The sequence below is a fragment of the Heterodontus francisci genome, chromosome 4 (assembly GCF_036365525.1).
Source record: "Heterodontus francisci isolate sHetFra1 chromosome 4, sHetFra1.hap1, whole genome shotgun sequence".
NCBI lineage: Eukaryota > Metazoa > Chordata > Chondrichthyes > Heterodontiformes > Heterodontidae > Heterodontus > Heterodontus francisci.
In genome coordinates, this window is record NC_090374.1 from 133,279,875 (window position 1) to 133,299,693 (window position 19,819).

Consider the following 19,819-nt stretch of genomic DNA (forward strand, 5'->3'; position numbering starts at 1 on the left):
TCCTAATTTTGGCACTTTAAAGATGGCCCCTATATCCAATCAGTGGTTTAGTGAACTTCATGTATGTTAGCATCATCACAATTCTGACCATGGATGTATCATTGGGCCAGATCTTGCTGGAGAGGGGCATTTTGCAGTGTACGTTAATAGACGCTTTCCTGCACTCTTCAGCTTGAAAAATGTTTACACAGTAAATTGCTGCAAGTGCAAGCTGATAACAGTGTTGCAAAAGTAATGAAACTTGTGGACTGAGAAAGAAATAGAGGAACGATGGCAGATGAGGTGAATAAGAGTCAAATCAGATACAGAAAGAGAAATGAAGAAAGGGAAATAAAGATTTTTGTATTAAGAGAGAGAAAAGGGACAGAAGGGAAAAGTAAGAAAATTGTTTTAACTTTAAAATTAGACAATTTTGAAATTTCTAGCAACAATTTACTACATGCAAGAATGAAATGAACAGTTTAAATTGTTCCCTTTCTGGGCCAGAGTTATTGATTGTATTGCATTAACAATTATCATGTTGTTAATAAGATACAATGTTATAATGCAGCCCAAACTTTCTCGGGCGAGTTTAATGGCCACTTAATGTGCAAATCCAAAAAGCTATTAAAAAATAACTAGGAATCTAAGGGGAAAATGCTGTTGTCCAAAGCAAAGTAAATTGACCAGCAAGTTCCGGAGATTTGCAACTCATGGCATATCTCTTAATCCCCTCAATTAGTTGGCCAATTTGTGTGTTTGTGATGGAGTTAGTCATTGACAAATGCAATTTTTCCGGCAAGCTTCAGCCCGTTATATTTACCGGTTTGGAAGAGCAAGAGGAGGATTTGAATTGGCATGAACTTTTATGCCACCGTTTCCTTCCAAGCAACCAGCAGTAAATCAATGCATCAAGTGGTGACAGGTAATAAAAGAAAAAACTTCAGATGCTGGAAATCTGAAATAATAACAGAAAGTGCTGAAAATACACAAGAGGTCTGGCAACATCTATGGAGAGAGAAACAGAGTTAACGTTTCAGGTCTGTGACCTTTCATCAGAACTGGCAAAAGTTAGAAATGTAATAAGCTTTGAGCAAGTGAAAGTTTGGGGGGGCGTGGTGGGTGGGTGAGAAGAAGAACGAAAAGGAAGGTGTGTGATAGGGCGGAGGGCAGGAGAGATTAATAACAGATGTCACAGAACAAAAGGCAAAGGGAACGCTAATAGTTGTAGTAAAAGAGAAAGCATGAGTCTAAAGCGAGTGTTAATGGCAGAAAAACACAGCCCTTTCCTATCCTGAGTGGTGTGAAACAGGGCTGTGTTCTCGCACCCACACTTTTTGGGATTTTCTTCTCCCTGCTGCTTTCACATGCGTTCAAATCCTCTGAAGAAGGAATTTTCCTCCACACAAGATCAGGGGGCAGGTTGTTCAACCTTGCCCGTCTAAGAGCGAAGTCCAAAGTACGGAAAGTCCTCATCAGGGAACTCCTCTTTGCTAACGATGCTGCTTTAACATCTCACACTGAAGAGTGCCTGCAGAGTCTCATCGACAGGTTTGCGGCTGCCTGCAATGAATTTGGCCTAACCATCAGCCTCAAGAAAACGAACATCATGGGGCAGGACGTCAGAAATGCTCCATCCATCAGTATTGGCGACCACGCTCTGGAAGTGGTTCAAGAGTTCACCTACCTAGGCTCAACTATCACCAGTAACCTGTCTCTAGATGCAGAAATCAAAAAGCGCATGGGTAAGGCTTCCACTGCTATGTCCAGACTGGCCAAGAGAGTGTGGGAAAATGGCGCACTGACACGGAACACAAAAGTCCGAGTGTATCAGGCCTGTGTCCTCAGTACCTTGTTCTACGGCAGCGAGGCCTGGACAACGTATGCCAGCCAAGAGCGACGTCTCAATTCATTCCATCTTCGCTGCCTTCGGAGAATACTTGGCAGCAGGTGGCAGGACTATGTCTCCAACACAGAAGTCCTTGAAGCGGCCAACACCCCCAGCTTATACACACTACTGAGTCAGCGGCGTTTGAGATGGCTTGGCCATGTGAGCCGCATGGAAGATGGCAGGATCCCCAAAGACACATTGTACAGCGAGCTCGCCACTGGTATCAGACCCACCGGCCGTCCATGTCTCCGCTATAAAGACGTCTGCAAACGCGACATGAAATCGTGTGACATTGATCACAAGTCGTGGGAGTCAGTTGCCAGCATTCGCCAGAGCTGGCGGGCAGCCATAAAGACAGGGCTAAATTGTGGCGAGTCGAAGAGACTTAGTAGTTGGCAGGAAAAAAGACAGAGGCGCAAGGGGAGAGCCAACTGTGCAACAGCCCCGACAAATTTCTCTGCAGCACCTGTGGAAGAGCCTGTCACTCCAGAATTGGCCTTTATAGCCACTCCAGGCGCTGCTTCACAAACCACTGACCACCTCCAGGCGTGTATCCATTGTCTCTCGAGATAAGGAGGCCCAAAAGAAAAGAAAAAAGAATGAACAGTTCTGTCCAAAAACAAGGACATGAAAAACAGGTTTAAGGCAGGCACATGGTTAAAAAATAAAATAAAACAATTGAATAAAAAATTACGAAAAAGTAAAATGATAGTAATGCTCTGAAATTGTTGAACTCAATGTTGAGTCCAGAGGGTTGTAGAGTGCCTAATGGGAAGATGAAGTGCTGTTCCTCAAGCTTACATTGAGCTTCATTGAAACACTGTAGCAGGCCAATGACAGAAATGTGGCATGAAATCAGGGTGGTGAATTAAAATGACAGACGACCGGAAGGGATACTGAAGGACTGGGGATGCTGAATGATCAATACTTCAGCAAAGGATTCAGTTTTATCCCCTTACGTCCCCACCTCAATGAATTTTGTACTCGACATGGCGTTGAGCTTTTCTTCCATCGCCTTCACCCTCTGGACTCACTTCTTTGACCAGGAGTCCTCCCCCGACCAGTGGACCATTCACCCGCCTCCAGTATTTTCCCTCCTCTTGGACCCCTCCCTCTGGCCTCTTATCCATTCTTGATCTTTTCATTGAGAACTGTCAGCATGACATCAGCTAACTTAATTTCTCTGCTCCCCTCACTCTAACTTGTCTGCCTCTGAACTTGCTACACTCCATTCTCTCAGGTCTAACCCCAACATTGTGATCAAACCTGCTGACAAGGGTGGTTCTGTTGTTGTCTGGCATACTGACCTCTACCTAGCAGAAACCAATTGCCAACTCTCTGACACTTCCTCCTATTTCCACCGGACCGTGACCCTACCACCAAACACAAAGCTATTGTCTCCAGGACTGTCACTGACCTCATCTCCTTTGGAGAGCTTCCCTCCTCATAGTCCTGCAAACACAGACAGCCCACTTCTACCTCCTTCCCAACATCCAAAAACAGGACTGTCCTGGTAGACCCATCGTTTCAGCCTGTTCTTGCCCCACTGAACTTATTTTTTCCTGTCTTGACTCTTTTTTTCTCCCCGGTCCAGTCTTTTCCCACCTACATCCTTGACTCTTCTGACACCCTGCGTCATTTTGACACTATCCAGTTTCCTGGCCCTAACCGCCTCCTCTTCACTATGGATGTCCAATCTCTCTATACCTCCATCCCCCACCAGGATGGTCTGAGGGCTTTCTATTTCTTCTTTGAACAGAGGCCTAACCAGTCCCCATCCACCACCACCCTCCTCTGCCTGGCTGAACTTGTTCTCACATTGAACAAATTCTCTTTCAACTCCACTCACTTCCTCCAAATTAAAGGTGTTGCTATGGGTACCCACATGGGACCTAGTTATGCCTGTCTTTTTATGGGGTATGTCGAACACTCCTTGTTCCAGTCCTACTCAGGCCCCCTCCCCAACTCTTTTTCCAGTACATTAATGACTGTGTCGGTGCCATTTCCTGCTCTCGCCCCAAACTAGAAAACTTCATCAACTTTGTTTCCAATTTACACCTCCTCTCACCTTCACATGGTCCATCTCTGACACTTCCCTTCCCTTCCTCGACTTCTTTGTCTCCATCTCCAAACCCAGCTTCCTCTCTCCTCCCCATCAGCATTCCGAAAGGACTGTTCCCTCTGCGAAACCCTGGCCCACTCTTCCACCACACCTGACACCTCATCCCCTTCCCACAGCACCTTCCCATGCAATCTCAAAAAGTGTAACACTTACCCTTTTACCTCCTCTCCCCTCAGCATCCAAGGCCCCAACTACACCTTCCTGGTGAAGCAGTGATTTACTTGTATATCTTTCAATTTTGTATACTGTATTCACTGCTCACAATGTGGTATCCTCTACATTGGGGAGACCAATTGCAGATTGGGTGACCGCTTTGCAGAATACCTCTGCTCAGACTGCAAGCATGACCCCGAGCTTCAGGTCGCCTGGCATTTTAATTCATGTCCACATTTCTGTCCTTGGCCTGCTACAGTCTTCCAATGAAGCTCAACATAAGCTTGAGGAACAGCACCTCATCTTCTGATTAGGCACTCTACCACCCTCTGGACTCAACATTAAGTTCAACAATTTCAGAGCATAACTGACATTTTATTTCTTTTGTAATTTTTTAACCTTGTGCCTGTCTGAAACTTGTTTTTCATGTGTTTGCTTTTGGACAGAGCTGTTCATTATTCTGCCATTAACACTCTGGTCTCATGCTGTGTCTTTCACTGCAGCTATTAGCACTCCTTTCACCTTTTGTTCTGTGACTTCTCTGTCATTAATCTCTCCTGCCCTCCGCCCCATCACACACCTTCCCTTTTATACATCTTCCCCTTTCACTTGCTCAAAGCCTATTCCATTTCTAACTTTTGCCAGTTCTGATGATAGGTCAAAGACCTCAAACGTTAACTCTGTTTCTCTCTCGACAGATGCTGCCAGACTTGCGAAGTACTTCCAGCATTTTGTTTTTATTAATTATTATTAAAGCAGGTATAGATGTTTTGTTTGCCAGGGTAAACTCACTTAGCAATTTCCCCAGGCAAATCAGCCAGCCATAAAAAAAAATTCCTCGGCCTTTCCCATGAGGTGCATTTCACAATCTGCAGGACAATATAGAATAACAAGAACAGCTTGTATTTATATAAAGCCTTTAATGTAGCAAACCATCCCAGGGTGCTTCACAGGAGCATATTCAGACAAGAATTTACACCAAGTTGAAGAAGGCAACATTAAGACTGGTAACCAAAAGTTTGATTGAAGAGGTACGTTTTAAGGAGGATTTTAAGGGAGGAGAGAGAGGCAGAGAAATTTAGGGAGGGATGTCCAGAGGTTAGAGCCAAAGGCACAGTCACCAATGGTGGGCTAAAAGAAGTAGGGGTGGAGAAAAGACCAGAGTAGGAGGAATGCAGAGTTCTTGGAGGATAGTAGAGCTGGAGGAGGTGACAGAGATAGGGATTTGGATACACAGATGAGAATTTTAAAATCGTAACATTTGGGAGCTGGGAGTCAATGTAGGTGAGTAAGCATAGGGGTGAGAGTAAATGGGGCATGGTGGACATTGGATGCAGGCAGCAGAGTTTTGAATGAGCTTCTGTTTCTGGAAGATGAGAGGCCAGCCAGGAATCTATGGGATTGTTAAGTGCGTACGTAACAAAAGCATGGGCTGAGACAGAGGCAGAGATGGGCAATAATGCGGAGGGATGTGCATGGTGAGGAATAAACAGAAGTGATCCGATGGCCTTATCCGTGATTGTGTCAATTGAAGAATAGAGAGAGACCAAATGAGATGGCAAGGTTGAGGAGGTGGTCATGAATATGAGTAGGGGAGTTTATATAAGTAAGAGGTTAAGATAGGACAGGAGGACAGTGAACTCGGAAGAGAGAGGGTAAGGTGGGTTGAAATGGAGATTAAAATCACTGAGTATGTGAAGTTGCTTCTTGCAGAGGCTGAGGGAAGAAAGCATTGAGGATATCATGATGAGAAACTTGGTGTGGGTCTTGGAAAGGTGATAGAGAACAAGAATTTTAAAAGAGAAGCTAGAGAGGTGGAACAAGGTGAAATGCTCAAAGGAGGAGAAGGTGAAAGAGGAATTGGGGGGACAGACCAAGGTGAGATTTGCTGAAAAGAGTCACACTGCCACTGTGGCATTTTGGCCAGGCAGAGAGGCTTCATTAAGGGGGGGGAAGTTGTCATCAAAAGTAAGCCAAGTTTCTGTCGAGGCCATGATGTCAGTGCAGTCATCCACAATAAGGTCATGGATGGCAAGGACCTTGTTCACAAGTGAACAAACATTCTGGAGAGAGATCAGAGACTGGTGGTGATTGCTGATCCACTGGCAGAATCCATGGTGTCCATGAGGGATGAGTGGGACCTGAAAGATGTTGGCAAGAATAGTTCCCAGTGGGTGTGCTGTTTGGGGAGATTGGCAAGAGAGAAGGATGAAGAAGTTGGGGTTGCTGCTCAACAAGTGCCTCAATGGGCCCTTCAGAGAATGCCAAGAGAGAAGTTATGGGCTTCTCCAAGACAGCATTAGGCCAGGGAAGGTGGAAGGAGAATAGCAAGGTCAAGGAGTAATGAAAGGTTGGGGTAGGGATTAGGAGGACAAAGTACCCAACGGAGAAATAAAAGAAGGTATGGCTGGGTAACAGGAAAACATGCGGGCAGGGGAGGGAGCCAAAGAGAGATTAAGAGAAGAGAAAGACAGACAGAGGTAGAAGTAATGGGTTAGGTTTCAGAGGGTCAGCCAGAATGTACACATGAATGGATGCAAGGAAACTTAGTAAACCTAGTAAACTAAGATTACTAGGCATGGCAAAGGTTAGGATAGATATGTCCTGGTTATTTATTTATTTATTTTATTCATTTATGGGGATGTGGGCGACGCTGGCTAGGCCAGCATTTATTGTCCATGAAAAGGTGGTAGTGAGATGTCTTCTTGAACCATGGTAGTCCATGTGAGGTAGGTACACCAACAGTGCTGTTAGGAAGGGAGTTCCAGGATTTTGACCCAGCAACAGTGAAGGAATGGCGATATAGCTCCAGGTCAGGATGGTGTGTGGCTTGGAGGGGAACTTGCAGGTGGCAATGTTCCATGTATCTGCTGCCCTTGCCTTTCTAGGTAGTAGAGTTCATGAGTTTGGAAGGTGCTCTCTAAGGAGCCTTGATGAGTTGCTGCAGTACATTTTGTAGATGGTAGACACTGCTGCCACTTTGCCTTTCTAGGTAGTAGAGTTCATGAGTTTGGAAGGTGCTGTCTAAGGAGCCTTGATGAGTTGCTGCAGTACATTTTGTAGATGGTAGACACTGCTGCCACTGTGCGTCGGTAGTGGAGGGAGTGAATGTTGAAGGTGGTGGATGGGATGCTAATCAAGCGGACTGCTTTGACCTGGATGGTATCGAGTTTCTTGAGTGCTATTGCAGCTGCACTGACCCAGGCAAGTGGAGAGTATTCCATCACACTCCTGACTTGTGCCTTGTAGATGGAGGACAGGCTTTGGGGAGTCAGGAGATTAGTTACTTGCCACAGGATTCCTAGTCTCTGACCTGCTGTTGTAGCCATGGTATTTATATGGCTACTCCAGTTCAGTTTTTGATCAATGGTAACCCCAGGAAGTTGATAGTGGGGGATTCAGCAATCGTAATGCCATGGAATGTCAAGGGGAGATGGTTAGATTCTCTCTTGTTAGAGATGGTCATTGCCTGGCACTTTTGTGACGCAAATGTTACTTGCCACTTATCAGCCCAGGGTCTTGCTGCATTTCTACACGGACTGCTTCTGAGGCGTCGCGGATGGTGCTGAACATTGTGCAATCATCAGTGAACATCCCCACTTCTGACCTTATGATTGAAGGAAGGTCATTGATGAAGCAGCTGAAAATGATTGGGCCTAGGACACTACTCTGAGGAACTCCTGTAGTGATGTTCTGGAGCTGAGATGATTGACCTCCAACAATCACATCCATCTTCCTTTGTGCTAGGTGTGACTCCAACCAGCGCAGATTTTTCACTGATTCCCATTGACTCCAGTTTTTCTAGGGCTCCTTGATGCCATACTCGGTCAAATGCTGACTTGATGTCAAGGGCAGTCACTCTCACCTCACCTCTTGAGTTCAGCTCTTTTGTCCATGTTTTGACCAAGGTTGCAATGAGGTCTGGAACTGAGTGACCCTGGCGGAACCCAGACTGAGCGTCACTGAGCAGGTTATTGCTAATCAAGTGCCGCTTGATAGCACTGTTGACGACACCTTCCATCGCGTTACTGATGATGGAGAGTAGACTGATGGGACGGTAATTGGCCGAGTTGGATTTGTCCTGCTTTTTGTGTACAGGACGTACCTGGGCAATTTTCCACATTGCTGGGCAGATGCCAGTGTTGTAGCTGTACTGGAACAGCTTGGCGAGGGGCACAACAAATTCTGGAGCACAGGTCTTCAGTACAATTGCCAGAATGTTGTCAGGGCCCATAGCCTTTGCAGTATCCAGTGCCTTCAGTCATTTCTTGATATCACGTGGAGTGAATTGAATTGGCTGAAGACTGGCATCTGTGATGCTGGGGAATCAGGAGGAGGCCGAGATGGATCATCCACTAGCACTCTGGCTGAAAGTTGTTGCAAACACTTCAGCCTTATCTTTTGCACTGATGTGCTGGGCTCCCCCATCATTGAGGATGGGGATGTAGTGGAGCCACCTCCTCCTGTTAGTTGTTTAATTGTCCACCACCATTCACGACTGAATGTGGCAGGACTGCAGAGCTTAGATCTGATCCATTGGTTGTGGGCTTGCTAAGCTCTGTCTATCGCATGCTGCTTACGTTGTTTGACACACAAGTAGTCCTCGGTTGTAGCTTCACCAGGTTGACACCTCATTTTGAGGTATGCCTGGTGCTGCTCCTGGCATGCCCCACTGCACTCTTCATTGAATTAGGGTTGATCCCCCAACCTGATGATAATGGTAGAGTGAGGGATATGCCAGGCCATGAGGTTACAGATTGTGGTTGAGTACAATTCTTCTGCTGCTGCTGATGGCCCACAGCGCCTCATGGATGCCCAGTTTTGCATTGCTAGATCTGTTTGAAATTTCTTCCATTTAGCATGGTGCTAGTGCCATACACCACGATGGATGGATATTCAATATGAAGACGGGACTTTGTCTCCACAAGGACTGTGCGCTGGTCACTCCTCCCAATACTGTCATGGAGAGATGCATCTGCGGCAGGCAGATTGGTGAGGACGAGTTCACGTATGTTTTTCCCTCTTGTTAAATGGAGAATAGAGAAGAGAAAATAGAAGAGACAGTTAAAGTCAGAGGTCCCGTGGTATATACAGATATACTGGTTCTAAGCTTCCACTACAGTTTCACACGTTCACCTTTTAATCTCTTAGATGTCAAAACCAATACATCTGTTCACCTACTTGATGCAAAGGTTTCCAGATGAACTGCCTATTTTATCAGAACATAAGAAACAGCAGCAGGAATAGGCCATTCAGCCCTTAGAGCCTGCTCCACCATTAAATAAAATCATGGCTGATCATCTTCCGCTACATCTTGCCATGCTATCCCCACATCCCTTGATTCCCGTGGGGACCAAAATTCCTATCAATCTCTGACTTGAATATACTCAACTATTGAGCATTCACAGCAATCTGAGGTAGAGGATTCCAAATGTTTACAATCCTCAAGACATTTCTTCCCATCTCTATCCTAAATAGCTGACCTCTTATTTTGAGACTATGATCCCTCATTCTAAACTTCCCAACCAGGGGAAATATCCTCCCAGCATCTACCCTATTAAGCCCCTTAAGAATTTATCATCAGCAAACTTGGATACAATACACTTAGTCCCCTCATCTAAGTCATGATATAGATTGTAAACTGCTGAGCCCTATCCACTGATCCTTGTGGTACCCCACCAGTTGCAGCGTGCCAACCTGAAAATGATCCATTTATTCTTACTCTGTTTCCTGTCCACTAACCAATCCTTAATCCATGCTCATGCTAATATGTTACCCCTAATCTTACAAGATCTAATTTTGTGTAACAACCTTTTGTGCAGCACCTCAACAAATGTTTTAAAGATTCAAATACACTACATCCTTATTCAACCTACTAATTATACCCACAAAAACTCTAACAGATTTGTCAAACCCTCTTTCCCTTTCATAAAGCTTTGCTGACTCTGCTTAATCGTATTATGATTTTCTAAGTGCCCTTTTATCGCGTGCCGAATGATAGTTTCGAGTATTTTCCCACTACTGATGTCAGGCTTACTGGCCTATCGTTGCTGTTTTCTCTCTCACTTCTTAATTGAATAGTGGGGTTACCTTTGCTACTTTCCAATCCAGGGGAAACCGTTCCAGAGTCCAGGCAATTTTGGAAGATCAAAACCAATGCATCCTCTATCTCTATAGCCATCTCTTTTAAAACCCAAGGATGTAGGCTATCCGGTCCTGGCGATTTGTCGGCTTTTAGTCCCATTAATTTCTTCAGTCCACACAAGATCAGGGGGCAGGTTGTTCAACCTTGCCCGTCTAAGAGCGAAGTCCAAAGTACGGAAAGTCCTCATCAGGGAACTCCTCTTTGCTAACGATGCTGCTTTAACATCTCACACTGAAGAGTGCCTGCAGAGTCTCATAGACAGGTTTGCGGCTGCCTGCAATGAATTTGGCCAAACCATCAGCCTCAAGAAAACGAACATCATGGGGCAGGACGTCAGAAATGCTCCATCCATCAATATTGGCGACCACGCTCTGGAAGTGGTTCAAGAGTTCACCTACCTCGGCTCAACTATCACCAGTAACCTGTCTCTAGATGCAGAAATCAACAAGCGCATGGGTAAGGCTTCCACTGCTATGTCCAGACTGGCCAAGAGAGTGTGGGAAAATGGCGCACTGACACGGAACACAAAAGTCCAAGTGTATCAGGCCTGTGTCCTCAGTACCTTGCTTTATGGCAGCGAGACCTGGACAACATATGTCAGCCAAGAGCGACGTCTCAATTCATTCCATCTTCGCTGCCTCCGGAGAATACTTGGCATTAGGTGGCAGGACCGTATCTCCAACACAGAAGTCCTCGAGGCGGCCAACATCCCCAGCTTGTACACACTACTGAGTCAGCGGCGCTTGAGATGGCTTGGCCATGTGAGCCACATGGAAGATGGCAGGATCCCCAAAGACACATTGTACAGCGAGCTCGCCACTGGTATCAGACCCACCGGCCATCCATGTCTCCGCTTTAAAGACGTCTGCAAACGTGACATGAAATCCTGTGACATTGATCACAAGTCGTGGGAGTCAGTTGCCAGCGATCGCCAGAGCTGGCGGGCAGCCAAAAAGACAGGGCTAAAATGTGGCGAGTCGAAGAGACTTAGTAGTTGGCAGGAAAAAAGACAGAGGCGCAAGGGGAGAGCCAACTGTGCAACAGCCCCGACAGACAAATTTCTCTGCAGCACCTGTGGAAGAGCCTGTCACTCTAGAATTGGCCTTTATAGCCACTCCAGGCGCTGCTTCACAAACCACTGACCACCTCCAGGCGCGTATCCATTGTCTCTCGAGATAAGGAGGCCCAAAAGAAAAAGAAACTATTTCTTTACTAATAGTACTGTCCTTAAGCTCCTCGTTTTCACTAGCGCCTTGGTTCCCCACTACTTCTGGAATGCTTTTTGTGTCTCCTACTGTTCCTACTGTAAAGACAGCTACAAAGTAATTGTTTAATGTCCTTATTCACCATTAAATTTCTCCTGTCTCCGGCTCTCAGGGACCCACATTTACTGTCATTAAGCTCTTCCTTTTTAAATACCTATAGAATCTGTTGCAATCTGTTTTTATGTCTATAGCTAGTTTACTCTCATAACCTAGGTTCTCTATTAATTTCTTGGTCATCCTTTGCTGAATTTTAAAATCCTCCCAATTCTCAGGCTTATTATTCTTTTTGGCAACATTATAAGCCTTTTCCTTTAATCATAGAATCATAGAAAGTTTATGGCATTGAAAGAGGCCACTTGGCCCATTGTGTCTAAGCCGGCCGACCAGGTAAAGACAGCAGATTTCCTTTCCTAAAGGACATTAGTGAAGCAGATGGGTTTTTACAACAATTGACAATGGTTTCATGGCCATCATTAGACTAGCTTTTTTCTAAAATTCCAGATTTATTAATTGAATTCAAATTCCACCTTCTGCTGTCGTGGGATTCGAACCCATGTCCCCAGAGCAATACCTGGGTCTCTGGGTTACTAGTGCAGTGACAATACCAGTACGCCACCGCCTCCCCTTTATCACATTCAATACTTCACGTTCCTCTTCCTTGACTACAATATCTGCATCATCCCCCTCTTTTGTGAAGACAGATGCAAAGTATTCATTAAGAATCATACAACATCTTCCGCCCCTACACATAGGTTACCTTTTTGATCTTTTATGGGCCCTAATCTTTCCTTTGTTATCTTCTTACTCCAAATGTATTGATAAAACATCTTTGGGGTCACTTTGATTTTGGTTGCCAATATTCTTTCATGCCTTCTCTTAGCTTTCCTAGTTTCCTTTTTGGTTTCACTCCTCCACTTTTTCTACTCCTCTCTGCTTTCTGTAGTATTGAGTTCTCTGTGTCAGACATAAGCTTTCCTTTTCTGCCTTATCTTACCCTGTAAGCTCCTTGACATCCAGGGGGCTCCAGATTTGGCCATCCCACCCTTTTTATTTGTGGGAACGTTTACTCTGAACCCCTTGAATCTCTCCTTTGATGGCCTTTCACTGCTCTGACACTGATTTACCTTCAAGTAGCTGTTTCCAGTCCACTTTCACTAAATCGCTCCTCAGCTTAGTAAAATTGGTCTTGCCCCAATTGAGAATTGCCACAATTTAATCTAATACTATCTTTGACTTCACTTGTTAGTCATGTTGGACCACTTTTTTGTGGGGTTTTTATTCCTTAAGGGAATGTTTATTTGTTGCAAAATATGAATTAATTCTTTAAATAGTTACCGTTGCTTATCTACCATCATGTCTTTTAAGCTAGCTTCCCAATCTACCTTAACCAACTCATCCCTCATATTAAATAGCTTACTTTGTTTCAGGCAGTAGCATAGTGGTTATGTTACTGGATTATTAATCCAGAGGCACAGACTAATGATCTGGAGATATAAATTCAAATCCCATTACAGCAGCTGGGCAATTTAAATTCAAGCTATGAAAAAGTTAGTCAGTAATGGTGATCATGAAACTACTGGATTGTCGTAAAAACTCATCTGGTTCACTAATGTCCTTTCGGGAAGGAAATCTGAGGTCTTACATGGTCTGGCCTATATGTGAGTCTAGACCCACAGCAATGTGGTTGATTCTTAACTGGCCTAGCCAGCCACTCAGTTAAGGGCAATTAGGGGTGGGCAATAAATGCTGATCTTGCCAGCGATGCCACCATCCCATGAATGGTTTAAATATCTTATCTAACTCACTCTATTAGACTCAATTTAAAATGCTATCAGATTATGATCTTGTTGCTCCCTTGACATAGTAATCTCAAACGATCTTGTATGCATTCTATGAACTTGTCCTCCACACTATTTCTGAAAATTTGATTTGCCCGTGCTTTTTGAAGATTAAAGGAAATGTTTCATAGGTGTTCTATTATTAATAGGAAGGTTGTAAACATATTGGTAAATACTGAGGAAAAATGAACAATTTACATGTCTTTTGAACGTACAGACTTTCACAGTGAAACAAACGAGTTATTTTATTCCAATCAAAGGAACAATGTTGCTAGTTAAATTCAGGAAATACACTGATCTGTCGGTTAAAGACACAAGCCCAGAAATTTGACACACCCAATTTTGAGCATGGGGGAGGCACAGGGTACATTCCCTGTGTCTAAATGGTGAAACTAGGCCTGGCAGATATTGAACCTCAGATCCCATTATAACGGAACCTGAATGGCATCAGAGCCTGCTGGCAAGGAGTAATGGAAGATTCGGTTGCTCTTTGTGTAGCAGCAGCCGAGGTAAGTGGGTCCGGCATTCAGTTTGGGACGATGGCCAGGAGTCAGGTTGGAACATCAGAGCAGGGAAGAGTTTGCACTATAATTTACTAATTTCTAAGTACCACATCTTTTCCATTTAGATGAGAATGAATGCTCCAATCCAACTTCTTGTGGATCTGCAACCTGTTACAACACACTTGGCAGCTACAAATGCGCCTGCCCTTCGGGCTATAACTTTGACGAGTTTGCCAATAGCTGTCATGATGTGAATGAATGTTCATCCTACAAGAATCCATGCTCATATGGTTGCTCAAACACAGAAGGAGGCTATCTCTGCGGCTGCCCGCCTGGATATTACAGAGTAGGACAAGGGTAAGATCACAGCTGCTGCTTACGTTGTTAACCAGATGAGTTGTAACCTGTGTGTTGTTAGGATAGCACCAAATCAACGTCTCCTGGCTAACACAGTTGACGCACTGGCATGCACCCCCATCCTCAAAGAACGCCGCGCAGGAAGCAGCCGGCAGTGCAGGCTACATGTCAAAAGCAGCTCAAGATTCTGCCACGGCACTTCACGAAGCAAATCTGTGCCCATACAGAATCGTTACAGTGCAGAAGGAGACCATTCGGCCCATCGTGTCCGCACTGGCTCTCTGAAAGAGCAATTCCCTCAGTTCCATTCCCCTGCCTTCTCCCCATAACCCTGCACGTTCTTCCCTTTCACATAACAGTCTAATTCCCTTTTGAATGCTTCAATTGAACCTGCCTCCACCACGTTTCTCAGGCAGCGCATTCCAGACCTTAACCACTCATTGCGTGAAAACGTTTTTCATGTCACTTTTGCTTCTCTTACCAAATATTTTAAATCTGTGCTCTCTCAATCTTGATCCTTTCATGAGTGGGAATAGTTTCTCTCTATCTACTCTGTCCAGGCCCCTCATGATTTTGAATACCTCTATCAAATCACCTCTCAGCCTTCTCTTCTCCAAGGAAAACAGTCCTAACTTCTCCAACCTATCTTCATAACTGAAATTCCTCATCCCTGGAACCATTGTCGAGAATGTCTCCTGTACTCTGTCCAATGCCCTCACGTCTTTCCTAAGGTGCGGCGCCAAGAATTGGACGCAATACTCCAGCTGATTCCGAACTCGTGTCTTATACAAGTTCAACATAACTTCCTTGCTCTTGTACTCTATGCCCCTATTAATAAAGCCCAGGATACTGTATGCTTTATTAACTGCTCTCTCAACCTGTCCTGTCACCTTCAATGATTTATGCACATATAAATCTAGGTCTCTCTGCTCCTGCACCCCCTTTAGAATTGTACCCTTTATTCTATATTGTCTCTCCATGTTCTTCCTACCAAAATGAATCACTTTACATTTCTCTGCATTGAACTTCCATCTGTCATACTTTCTTACCTTCCAGGGACTAAGTAACCTCATTATTTGTCCTACCAAAATGAGTCATCTCATACATTGCAATAGTGAATTTAATTTGCTATTTATCCACCCATTCTGAAAGTCTGTTTATGTTTGGTGAAATCATCCACATTACTAGCAGCCCCCAATATTTTTTGTTCTTGGATTCATGCCATATATCAAATTCTGCATACATGGGGAATGATGATATTTGAAATTTAATCAAATCAGGTATAGCCAAGCTATTTGAATAGAAACACATTGATGTAGTTTTGAAATAGATGGTTTTATTTATTTGTATGGAGTCTAAGTTGATGGACACTTGCCAAACGTACACAGGAATTCACTGGTCATTCTTAATATGAGAAAAATTAGTGTGTAAAGCCACATTTATTTTGTACCTTTAAGAGATTTCAGATAGATTTGCCAATTTCAAGTACCAACTTCAATCAGCTCATCACATGCTTTTCTTTTTTGCTGCCTCCAAGTACAACTCCCAATATGTCCTAAAACAGAAAAATGTTTCTTGTACTGACAGTAAAATGCAGGCCCCAGACAGGTATGACTGTTTCAGCAGACTACCAGCATAAGATTAGCAGGAGTCTATTGGAACAGCCACAAACTCGGCCAGGTCCCAGATACATAAATTCCTGGCCATAACCACAACAGTTTGATTTATATAGCATTTCTAATGTAGAGAAGCTTCAAAGCGGCAGAATCAAAGAAATGAGCACAGAGCCAAAGGAGGAGATGTTAGAAGGGCTGACAAAAAGCTCGATCACAGAGTTGAGTTTCAAGGAGGGGCATGAAAGAAAGAGAGGGAGATGGGGATGCAGAGGTGTTTAGGGAGGAAAATCCAATGGGCTGGATTTTACAGCCACCCCCCCCCCCCCCGGATATCGAGGTTGTGGAGGGGGGGTCGGAAAATGCCCGTCACCGGGCCTCAATGCCAGGAAGGCTCAGTCCAATAATGCCGACCACGGCGAGGCCTCATGGCAGCAAGCCGCCCTCCCCCCCCCCCCCCACCCCACCCCCACCCCCTGCCGCCACTCAGCGATGGGACCAAAATTTAAATATGTTAATTTATTAAAATAAATTAATTAATTACATACCCGCTCCCGCCATCCGTTCCGGGGCGATATTAGTGCTGGCAGCTGGCACTCCCATGCCTTCGGATATCCGAGTCGGAGCACTGGTGGGGAGGGGGGAGCAGGTAAGTTTTTCAGTGCGGGAGGGTGGAGAGCGGGATCAAACTAATTTCATTGGCCTAGGGGGTGGTGGGAAGGGTTAAAGTTTAAAGTTGATGAACTTTGGAGGGGGAGAGGTCAGAAGCACAAGGTAAGTGTTTTGTGGGAGAGATGGCAGGTAGTTACTTCTATGCTTGTTGGGGGGTGGGGGTGGGAGAGGGTCAGGATCAGGATCACTTTGTTTCATTATTCTTTTAAAAATTTAAATTGCAATGTAGGGTTTGATGCCCTTTAAAAATAGTAGCGGCACCTGCGCAATGGCACTTGATGCCATTGTCGGGGACGGACTGCCCGCCCCCTCCACGTCATCAAGGTGGGCGGTCCGTCCCGGACATTTAAATGAGCCGCCGCACTGAATATCCACGCGAGCGGACCAATGTGTGGGGCCTAAGTTACAAAATGAATTAACCCATTTAACCATCATTTTTCCAAATTTTAATCCAAAGGAATTGAAATGTAATGTAAATGTGTTCTAGTTGTTCTAATATTGCCCTGAGACTGTGCTACCAGTTCCCAGTGCCTGCATCTCATGCAGTTAAGTGCAACTCAAAAGTGAGTTTGCTCACATTTGTTACAAGCAAAAGGAAGACCCAAGCATTAGAAGCTGACACCGCTGGCATGGGTTTTAGGCAACACAATTACTTCTACCAAGGGACTGATACAAAGCAAGCAAAAGTTGTGGAAAGGAAGTAAAGGTACATCAGAGAGAGGGAGGGATCAAAAATTGTAAAAAAGCAAATAACATGAATAACATGTAACTGAATTGAAGTATTGGGCGCAATTGTAACTCTGTGCAGGGTGATGGGTTTTGAATGAATGAAAATCTCCCCCATAATGGCAGTTTGGATTTTAAATTCCATATCTTGTTTCAAATTCTAATTTCCATCTTAATTTACTCTATAGCCATTGTGTCTCTGGCATGGGATTCAATAAAGGCCAATACCTACCTTTTGGTGGAGATCCTGAAGATGAAAATCTTCTTTCACATGAAACTTGCTATGAATGTAAGATCAATGGCTACTCCAAGAATGGTGGCAGAAAAAGGAGAAGTGTCAATGGTACCGAGTCTGAACAGGTAACTATCTCCTGTTTAAAGATGCTGAAACTGAATGTAACATTTTTGTCTTTATATAAAAGCAATTAAATTAGGATTAAGGATTTAGAGATTGTATTTATATCCAAAGTTAGATAGTCAAAATATCAGATCTCCATTTGATGGTAAATGAAAGGGCAAATATATATTCATCGGTCCATTAAAAAAAAGGATTTCATGTACAGGGAGCACTCAAATAATACTGACTACTTTGCAGCCTATCTTGAGGCCGCCCAATGGCAGAAATGGAGCACTCTAATTATTTCACATACACTATTTACTAATACTTGCTATTTATTTTGATGCTAGGATCAACGTATTAGTTTGGCTAGTCTGGATATGGACAACCCAGTCAAAATGAATCTAACCATCTCAGAACTGGACTACAAGAAGCATATTTTAGAACTTGTGCCAGCTATAGAACCACTCTACAATCATGTTCGCTATGTTATCTCCTACGGAAATGACAACAACTACTTCCGTATCCATCAAAAGGATGGCTTAAGCTACCTGCACTTGACCAAGAGGAGGCCTCTGGAAGGTACTTACACACTGGAAATCACCAGTATTCCTCTGTATAAGAAAAAAGCACTGCAGAAACTGGAAGATAAAAAAGACAATGACTACCTCCTTGGTGAACTGGGAGAAGCTCTCAAAATGAGACTACAGATCCAGCTTCATTAAACTAGCTAAGACTTGCATTGCTTCTATTCAAAATTATTCCTTCAATTATCTCCACAAATACGTCTACTTTCAAAAAGCTTTCACAATTCAAGGGCTGTGATTCTCTGGCATGGACATTGTAACTTCATGTTCTCGCCAAGACTGTGTGACCCTTCCTTCAATAAATGGGTTTTTACATACTGCCATTTTAACAGTATTCCATATAAGCTCAGTCATGGTTGCTGTATATTTAATATCAGCTCAGTTGTCTCAGTGAGCTGATATTTTACATGAGAGTGTGTGAGAGAGAGTTGTAAATGGCTTCTAATAACGTAGACCAATATCAACATAATGAGCCATTTCTCTGGATTACAGATATTATGTAACTGTTCATATATTAATATCAATATGCAATGCTAAGTCAGACTGTACTGTATACCATAGGGCATTCTCAGAGGAACCATTTCATTCACCACAATCCTTCCCTTTCAAGTGGTGCAATATTTGATAGATAACTGGTACCAGAGCCCAGTACAAAATGGGTTATACTTTTTCACTTGCATGTTTAAAGACAGCAGTAAACATGTACTTTCATGGTGCTTGTACAGAAAACTGGTGCTAATGATATTTATTCTATCAGGGTCAGCGTACTGTACAACCAAAACTTAGATCTCATCAGGAAGTAACTGGCATTGGAATCTCTGTTTCAGTACATCATCATTTGTGCAGCATTTTACATTATGTTTTCATTTGCATTTCATGTATAAAAGATAATGTGTGCACATTGAATGCCTGCTAGTTGCTAATTTGAAGATTGTAAAGTCTTTTTATATACTGTACAAATGTGTTCTATATCAGGGGTATATTGGTCACCAATTGGTTCTTGTGAAAAATACATGAAAAAAAATCTGAGTTTGTAAAAGTTAGTACCTCCCTGTTTATAACAGCAAGGAAATGAGCCTAATTTTAATACATATCTGTTTTGTCTAAAAATGAATTTTTCTTTTGATTTGAAGATTTCTTAGCACAAATATGGCATTTTATTTAGAAGGAAGAAAGATTTGTATAAAATTCTAAAAAAAAAAGGGAAAAAGGAACATTTTGTTACTGGGGTGCTTTATTCTGTAGATTTGAGAGTATCAATATGCCAACAACTTTTCTTACAATAAAGCTTATTATTTTGGGTTATATACATTTTAAGTGACTAAATGTGTTACTTGTAAGCACATGTAGGTGAAAAACAGGGGCAATGTATACTTGCTCACAGAGTGCACCAAATAATAAATGTGACACGTGCAATCAACTGCATTTGATGAACTTGTACATGCAAATGGAAAATTATCATCACCCACTGTGGAGGGTGAGCAGACACAAACAACATTGTCCCGTTAAGAATAGTGTGCCCTCACCATCTCTCTATTGTTTAAAAGGCCTCATTCAGGCCTGTACTTTTAGTTATTTTTCTCTCTTTATTGGCAGTAAAACCCTGCTCTCTCCCACATAAGAAAATGTTG

General features: G+C 43.6%; 1 protein-coding gene across 1 annotated transcript in view; it reads left to right on the forward strand.

Annotated features, from left to right (window-relative positions):
• LOC137369253 (fibrillin-2-like) overlaps positions 1 to 19,568 on the forward strand; it is a 496,406-nt gene extending 476,838 nt beyond the window's left edge. The window contains exons 63-65 of the mRNA XM_068030179.1: positions 14,022 to 14,253; positions 17,453 to 17,624; positions 17,952 to 19,568. Of these exons, the coding sequence (XP_067886280.1) occupies positions 14,022 to 14,253; positions 17,453 to 17,624; positions 17,952 to 18,326 (779 nt within the window). The 3' untranslated portion in view covers positions 18,327 to 19,568. The remainder of the gene's footprint in view (positions 1 to 14,021; positions 14,254 to 17,452; positions 17,625 to 17,951) is intronic.
• Positions 19,569 to 19,819: the final 251 nt, after the last annotated feature.